This window comes from Gymnoscopelus microlampas, assembly GCF_963454915.1.
Source record: "Gymnoscopelus microlampas genome assembly, chromosome: 15".
In the NCBI taxonomy this organism is placed as follows: Eukaryota; Metazoa; Chordata; class Actinopteri; order Myctophiformes; family Myctophidae; genus Gymnoscopelus; species Gymnoscopelus microlampas.
The window spans coordinates 25,218,690-25,228,097 of record NC_139952.1 but is presented as its reverse complement, the minus strand read 5'-3'; the positions used below and the strand labels follow the sequence as shown (position 1 = coordinate 25,228,097).

Genomic DNA, 9,408 nt, shown 5'->3' with positions numbered 1-9,408 from the left:
GGAGCACAAGTCTCCGCCAGCAGACCCACATTGGTGAGGATTTTTGGTAAGGAATTTATTCCAAGATTGGAACTTTTTCTGCTAATATCTCCTGCCTAAATGTTAGCTTGGCTGATGGCACTGATGTCACTTTGAAACATGCAATGCAATGTTTCGAAGTGACTCACCTATTTATAGGTATGTATTTCGTCATGCGTCTCGCTAGCCAATCAAAGCGCACCCTTTCAACATATTCTCCACCATACCTTCGGCCTGGCGGAGACAATAATCAGGATATATACTGTACATATACAGATGATAGTGTATATAGTAGCAGTAGCAGGTATGTAAAGCACATGTTTAGAAAATTTGCATCATATGCAGCTATATACGTGTTATTCTTTTAATAATTGGCATCATATGCAGGTGTGTACATAACATGCTCAATCAGTTTGTGCATGTAGCTCTCATCCTCATGTAAAGCTCTCATATTCATCCATGGTTCTCATCTTCACGTGTGACTTTTCTCAGTAATTGAAGACGCAATTTACAAGTTCCATTCCATGACCACAAATAATATACCAGTATGTATTTAAATTCAAACAAGTAGCCCTCAGATCTTTGTATGATTCCTACAAACCTGAACTTGAAGGACCCAATTGGAGCCGTCACCAAGTTGACCTAATTTCTGGCATTGTAAATGTGGGGTAATGTTTATGCTGCCAGTGCTAGCTTCAAGACTGTGTTGAAAGACATATATGTACATAGGCTGTCTGACACTGTCAGCCTCATATACACAGTCGATAGTCTGTACATACTCTTTCATAGCCGTTAGATCATGATGTATGTTCATATTTTAGGTGACAGATTGTATTTTATCAACAATCTTATATTTATTGATAGAATATACAACATGTTAATTCATTCAGACCAAGTGCAAATGGAAAGGGTCAGACTCAGTCTATTTATTCATTACATTTTTTTTGCTTTGAAAACAAATCTTATTTCTTTCTCTCTACTCATACTTGTACTTATCCTGTTTTTCATGCTTACTGCTGTTCCTGCAGTGCTACAACACCTGAATGTACCCTCAGGGATTGATTAAGCTTCTTCCTTTCTACCTAAGGTGACTTGCTCAAATTATTTTTCTATCATCACCACTCCTCCTGTCATCTGCTTTTTAATTCACACCAGACATTCTATGAGGTCAAACCGGTACCGATGAGTATTTCACCTCACAGAAGGAATGACAAAAAACCTGTAGAACCCCTTCCTGCCCCCCCTCCCACACCAAAACCAACCCACCTGGGTTGTATTTAAACGACTTGTGCCACAGCCCCAGCATTACCCCTGACGAATTTCATCCATTCACTTGGGAACATTCAGCTGCGTGTCTTCAAGAACACATCACATATACACCAAGATGGCCAGGATCTTATTTGGAATCATTGCAGTGATCGCATCCATTATGTTGGGTAAGCCTCATCAGTGATCCATGCTAATAATCTGTTATTACAATCTCCTTATTGAATGAAAGAGACTTTACTGACACAACCATCCAATGTCAATGGGCCTTTTAGAGTTTGTTTTTCAGGTTGATAAACAGTGGTCTAACATGTTTAACGTAGTTAGTTGTTATTGTAGGTGTTTATCAAGGAAAGATAATCAACACAGTTGTCATTCTGGTGAGCGGCATCATATGTTGATATCTCTGTGTCCTTGACATGACCTTTCTAACGAAAGAGTAGAGAATGTGGAACCTGATACCAGGTGAAGTAAATTAACTACCTGTCAGAAAAGAGAACAAGCGGCAGTGTTGGTTTTTAAGAACAACTGTCTCTAAATATTGTTGCATCAACTAACTTACATAATTTATCATTGGTTAGTATATAATTTATCTATATATATGATTTGACAGCAAGTATAGTTCTTTACAATAATGTGTGCAGTATGATGTTTAAATTCTTGGATATGATTTTGTATATGTAGTATATCTGGGTGTGGTCATTCAATAAAACCAGGATGTAGTTATGATCCAAAAAGTCACTGGTCACTATCATCAAACAACTGTTTTCTGTTTGGAGTGGTTTCAATAATAATGTGTGGACAGAGACAAATCCACCATATTCACCTTTAGAATAAATTAGTGATCTACTTAAATAAATGATAAACTAAAGTTATGAGTAAGGAGCGAAATAATAATAATAATGAAATGCCAGTTTTGTTTGTAGTTACTTTAATAGGTTGACATTTGTTTATGTTCCATGTTGAACGTTTTTTGTTTTGTTTTGTTTTTGTTTTATTTTTAGAAATAACTAAATACCACCTTTCAAGTGATAACTGATAATAAGAATAATGCAATTCATAAAATGAATTGCATCATATGAGGGGAGAGCCGACATGGTCTATTCAAGGTGTCCATGATGTTCTTATGTGAAACTAACTCCACCCAAATTTGCATATTTTAGCGGACAGTCTGACCTGCAACAGTTGCAGTGCGGGTCTTCTGGGCTACTGCGTCAATTCTGCAAATGTCACCTGTACAGCGAATAGCACGGAAGCCTGTTTTACTGCTGCATCAAGTAAGTCCTCCTCCCATCCTCATCGATGCTCTGATCCACACATCATTCATAGGCATGCATGCATTTTCACGCCTGAAAGATAGCCTAGTCACTTTGAATTACTGTACCATCACTTCTTCACGCATTCACACACACAGTAAAATCCTGCTAATGAAAGGCATGCACACACAGCACATCAGTACGTACGTGTTTGACATTCACATTGACTCATCATCTCTCTGCGTTTCTTGTGTCCAGCATTCCCCAGTATCTCCAGCTTCAAGGGTTTCAGCAGCCAGGGCTGCACAGCGACCGGATGCAATGCCACCACCAACGCCACCCTGCTGGGCATCACCTACGAGACCAAGATCACCTGTTGCTCCACTGATAACTGCAACCCAGTCACACTCAGCGGAGCCCCCACGACCAAGCTGTCCCTGACTGCTGCTCTTGGCGCAGCCGTCCTTGCCTCTGTCTTGGGAACCATGATTTATTAAATTCACTAAACTGGAATCTAACACCTTTCGTAATAATAAACTCAACTTCAACCGCAACAATGCTACACAACATGTTCTCTTGGCTCTCCACCAAAGCTTGTTTGTCAACATACCTATAGCAGGAACTCCAATAAACCTGAGATAACCTAGCCTGGTAAAGCACCTCCCTCCGGAAAATCTCATTTCCATTTATGAGATTTCCGGAGGGAGGGTTTACCAGGCTAGAGATAACCTACTCAGCTATTTAACTAAAAGCTAATATTATTTATGATTTGCACTCGGTTTAATTGTATTACCTCATACTCATGATTGTGTGTAGATATATTGTCATCCCTTTTGCTGATGAAGAGTAATAGAAACTTTATGATTGGTATATCAAACTATGAAATAAAATACGCTGAGCTGAGATATGAGCCAAATACTTTCTTTTTTTACTTGACATGTTTACATCTTATTTCATGGAAGTTGATCTATGTAGTGTTTTATGTAAAACACCGAAGTCAAGTCCCTTCCATACTGTTTTTATATCTTATTTATCTGTTAAATTGCTGTTTAACTTACTGTACAAAATGAAGGAGAAGAAATAAAGGAAAATAAGTGTGATTACTGTGTTTGCGATGTTATTTTTATCACATATGATGGAATGTTTATCATTTCTATTTATTCTATTCAAATTAACTGGCTTAGACACTTTATTTGCTGCACAATATAATGAATAGCCTACAGGTTCGAGGTTGTGTTTGCTGCCTACAGGTCGGACAATATGTCTACTGTGGATTAAATAATGTATTCTTTCTAATGCCTCAGTAAAGAAGTACTCAGTGAGTGTTTATAACTACTCCAATATAGTTATTTAAATAAACAAAACATTCACTTACATGGACAAGTCACACCCTGTGAAAAAATTGCAACAAAAGTAATAAAAAAAGTCAACCAAAGAACAAGATTTTTGTACAGGGTCTCCTCAATAGGAATACACTGAGGACTCTAGCAGGAGCACTCATCCAGTGTCACTTTGACTATGCATGCACCTCATGGCACCACAAAGGCCTTAAAAACAAGGCTCCATACATCCCAAAACAAACTGGTCATGCTACTGCTTGGCCTTACATCTACAACTCATTTAACCCCTGCTCACTTTGCTAGGGTGGGATGGCTCAGGATAGAGGACAGAGTACAGCAACTTGCAATGGGCCTGATCTACAAGATACACTGCACCACAAAGACACCCATGGCATGTACCCACACACACACACACACACACACACACACACACACACACACACACACACACACACACACACACACACACACACACACACACACACACACACACACACACACACACACACACACACACACACACACACACACACACACACACACACACACACACACACACATATCCCACACACCCCCCCACAGTTCATTAGGAAAGCCAGGGTGGGACCTTATGACCACCCACTTCATACATATTTAATGTCTGCTGTAGCACTACTGACACAGGAGACTGAGTGAAGGCACCATTTTTTTAATTTTATATATTTATTTATTCAGTATTCAATACACACATTAAATGTATTTGATATTATTGTTTTGTTATTTGACATTTTCATTTTTTCTCTACTATTATAATTATCTATTTTGTAACTGCTGTATGTGGTAGCTTGTAGGCTACAGAAAATAATTTAACCTAGCCACTCTTTTGCACCAGTAAACTTGTGGTTTGACAATGAACTTGAATTTAGGTGGAGTTCTGAATCTGGTGCTGAGCACAACACTTATCCTAATCCCAATAATAAACACAGCTTCACAGCAATGCTGGTATGACATTAGCTGCAACAAATAGTGTTTTAATAGCATAATAGCATATTCTCTTCACTATACATTTCCTGGATGTTGAAGTACATTCACATCGGGTATGACACGACACGTAAATTATTTTGAGTGATGTGATCCAATATTAAAATCAATATGATGGAGGTACATGGTGTTGAAGTTAATTGACCATTTGACAGAAAAGCTTGCAGATTACAATTACAAAAATACACAGGGAAGACATCTTTGCACATTTTAACCAAGTTTATTAAGCACATATAGAGCATACATTTGAGATGGCTGGATGGTACGACGAGTCATAACTTCTTCTTCTTCTTTCGTGTATCATCATCATTGATGATACATTTGATGGCGACATTTGTTTCACAAGATTTTCTTGTTACTTGCAGGGGAGGCCACGTGGAGGCTGTCGTCTTCTCCCCGAGTCATAACTCATAGACAAGGACAGGACGGGAATAATCTGTATGCTGTCTTTGCAGTCATTTGATAAGAAAAGTGTATCCTTCCCATTTATAAAGAAAATCCGCTTCTCCGGAACTACTCTGCCGAGGCTGGGGGAGAGGAGAGGCTCTGGCACGTGGATGGCCTCCTGGCCGGGCTCCTCCTTTGTCTCACCAGGTCCAGGACCTGAGCGTTGCACCAGACTCCCCCGTTCCAAACATTTCATTCTGACATGATGTTTCAGATATAGGCTATATACTGTATCCTTCCATTTAAAAATGTACAGAAATGCTTTTGCGTCACTTTTAAACTATGTTGATAAGACACAAGATCAGCATGAATCACAGCATTGTAAATGCATTTTCTAGTAAATATTCCTATTCAAGGCTACCAATGAATGCTTTATTTTTAAATATACTTTATTTCAACTTTGAAATTGTACTATGAATCAAGTGGGCTCGCCCAAAAATAGCCAGATGATCAGAGATCTCCACCTACTAAGCTATAATACTAGATTTTCAGACCGCTAGTCCTACGTTGCGCTGTTAAGAGCAATGGTCACCGAAGTTTGGCCATTTGAAGTGTTAAACACTGATGCAGCACTTGCAGCACCCAGGTCCACTGTCATACATGTGCAACCTTGTGTTTGGGAGGTATAGGGGTCTGCGACAACGTCTTGGTAAAACCGGAAGTGAACAGATCCACTTCCAGGTTGCACCATTGAACTCCACACCCCTCAGAGAGTGTGTGGGTGAAGTTTGAAGGCAATCTGACAAACCAAAAGTAGGAAGGAAAAACAGATGAAACTAGAAAAAGTGCTCCTCGGAGCACAAGTCTCCGCCAGGTCAGGTAGGTTATTATGGCCTCCTGGTGGAGCTATAATAGGCCAATGTGAAAAGGGTCCCATTTCTTCTTAGGCCTTTCACAGTAATCGGACACTGCATTCATGATTTGAGGCATTTTGTTTGAAAAATCGGGTTTGCTAAATTAGACCTGCTGGTGGCGCTAACAGGCCAATGTGAAAAGGGGGGCATTTCTTTCTCGGCCTAGTGGGAATGTGCGTGCAAAATGTCTTTTCTTTTCTTTTTTTGGACAGAATCTGAAGGAGTAAGAGCAAAACAAATGTTTTACAAAAGTCAGCCCCCTGGTGGCGCTCTAACAGGCATATGTGAAAAATGCAGGGCAAAGGTTTTTCCTTGGCCTCTAGGGAGTGTGCGTGCAAAGTTTCACGGAGATTGGTGCAGTTATAGGTAAAAACGTGAATCGGCCTGTTGTAGCGCCACCATGAGGCTGATTTGAAAGTTTTCAAGTGGCATTTCTTAATGGGCCAAGTGGGAATCTACGTGGAAGATTTCACGGAAATCGCATGCTGCGTTCATGATTTGAGGCATTTTGTTCAAAACGAACCAATCCTGCAAACTTTGGAAGCCAATCTTGACCAATCAGGATGGAATATAGTCAATCGGACAGATCCGTGTTGATCACATGACTATAGAGATACTGTGTAGCGATTGACGCACGCACGCATGCACACACACACACACACACACACACACACACACACACACACACACACACACACACACACACACACACACACACACACACACACACACACACACACACACACACTAGAGTCATTATCATTAGTGTTGATTGAAAGCAAACTGGGATCCATTCCCTCCAGACTGGATGTGAGCAGTGGTTATTCGATATAAATAGAAAGCAGGTGAGAGATGCCAGGGTGGATCACTTCAGAATGGAACCTGTCCCCTCTGCTGCAGGTAAATACAAACTGTTAGAATGATATGAACATTACATCTTTTTAGCCTGAATAACATTATTGTTTAAGAATTGGGTTTGTAGCCTAAACTATAGTCTACACCTAAACAACTACTAAAACCAACTCAATCAGTTGTTTTCAAAAGGACTCCCATCTGACAGGGACCCCATAAGGCTACAAGAGTTGTGTTGTAGTCCAAACAATTCCAGAAGTCTGTGCTTTCATGTGTATTTCTGATACTGTATGAAAGACTAGGCTCGGTACTGAAGGCTTCCAAAATGTCACCCTGTAGGCCTACTCCAGTGGTTCTCAAACTTTAGGCCTAAACCTGTGGTTCTCAAACTTTCATGTCAAGGACCCCCAAAAATATTTGGTTCCAGGGACCCCCAGAAGCAAAGAAAACTTTTTGAGAGAGAGAGAGAGAGAGAGAGAGAGAGAGAGAGAGAGAGAGAGAGCGAGAGTACACCATCTCTCACTGACTCTCAGTAGATGTCTCTTGGTACTCTTGAAGGGTTTATATGTCAGCCTAGCAAAGTTGAAAAGAAATGAATCATAGAATGACTGGGATTTGAACAGGGCATCTCCATGCTGAGAGTCTGATCTTTAGACCGCTACACCATCTCTCAGCAACTCCCATCGTATATCTTTCGTACTCTTGAAGTGTTTATATGTCAGCCTTCACTTAGTAAAGTTGAAAAGCAATGAACCATAGAATGACTGGGATTTGAACATGGCATCTCCATACTGAGAGTCTGATCTCTCAGCCACTCCCTTCACATGTCTCCTCATGGTTTTGGCTTGCTTTTTTGTATTTTGGCCTTGAAAATCTCAAAGCACTACAACTTTGAAGTATGGGACGACTGGGATTTGAACATGGAACCTCTGTGATGAGAGTTTGACCTTTAGATCACTACCCCATCTCTCAGCCACTCATTTCACATGTCTCTTTGTGCTTTTGACTTGCTTTTTTGTATTTTGGCCTTGAAAATTTCAAAGAACTACAACTTTGAAGAATGGGACAACTGGGATTTAAGCATGGAACCTCTGTGCTGAGAGTCCGACCTTTAGACCACTACCCCATCTCTCAGCCACTCCCTCACATGTCTCTTCGTGCTTTTGACTTGCTTATTTGTATTTTGGCCTTGAAAATGTCAAAGTATTAAAACTTTGAAGTATGGGACGACTGGGATTTGAACATGAAACCTCTGTGATGAGAATCCGACCTTTAGGCCACTACCCCATCTCTCAGCCACACACAGTGCAGATGTTTTTCCTTGGCCTCTAGGGAGTGTGCGTGCAAAGTTTCACGCAGATCGGTGCAGTTATATTCAAAAATGCAAATCGGCCTGTTATAGCGCCACCATGAGGCTGATTTGAACATTTTCAAGTGGCATTTCTTCCTCTGCCTAGTGGGAATGTGCGTGTGCAATTTTATAGAAATGGCAAGCAGCGTTCATGATTTGAGGCAGTTTGTTCAAAACGGACCAATCCTGCAAACTTTGGTAGCCAACCTTAGCCAATGAGGATGGAATATGGGAAATCGGACAGATCCGGGTTGATCACATGACTATAGAGATACTGTGTACCGATTTGCATGACGTTTGGTTAAAAGCTGTAGGTGTAACGGGAAAAAATGGGTTTAGCACAAATCGGCCTCCTGGTGGCGCTATGACAGGCCCATGTGAAAAATGTGGGGCCGAGGTTCTGAATTGGCATCCAGGGAGTGGGTGTACACAGTTTCGCAGCGACCGGGCCAACGGTGCTGGAGATTAGCTGGACAGGGGGAAAAACATACTCTCTCGCCATGCCTTTCGGCCTGGCGGAGACAACAAGGAAATTGGAAGACTGTGTTGTACTAGTGTAAATATGTAGATAACTTGTTTGGCTTTTTTGTTGTTCCCCCCCCCTCTTCCTCCCCCTCTTCTTTCTATGGAATAAATAACGTTACGATGGGAACGATGTACGAAAGCGAATTTCACCCACTTTTTTACATTGTAAACCTGTGATGTGACAGTAAACCTGATTCTGATTCTGACTGTGCGACCAGCCACCAAGCTTTTATCCTGCATGCTGGGAACAGCTGTTTAAACCAGCCCGTCCCGTAAGACCACCTACCAATGTTGAAGCATTTAGCATACTGGGAACTGGAGTTATGGCTGTTTTAACCCCATCAAATAGGAACACAGAGGGGGAGGAGCAATGGTGCGCCTGTGGCACCCATGGTGCCACACATGGTCCCTAGTGTGGCTATTCTCATGGCAGACCCCTTACCAGTGTTGGTGCCAAGTTTGGTCCGTATCGGAAACAA

The 9,408-nt window shown here is 41.1% G+C and overlaps 1 protein-coding gene across 1 annotated transcript; it reads left to right on the top strand.

Annotated features, from left to right (window-relative positions):
- Window positions 1–1,293: 1,293 nt before the first annotated feature.
- Window positions 1,294–3,640, top strand: LOC311062244 (uncharacterized protein). Its single transcript, XM_084081123.1, has 3 exons — window positions 1,294–1,454; window positions 2,448–2,561; window positions 2,799–3,640. The coding sequence occupies exons 1-3, from the start codon at window positions 1,403–1,405 to the stop codon at window positions 3,035–3,037; spliced, it is 405 nt and encodes a 134-aa protein (XP_083937249.1). The 5' UTR covers window positions 1,294–1,402; the 3' UTR covers window positions 3,038–3,640.
- Window positions 3,641–9,408: the final 5,768 nt, after the last annotated feature.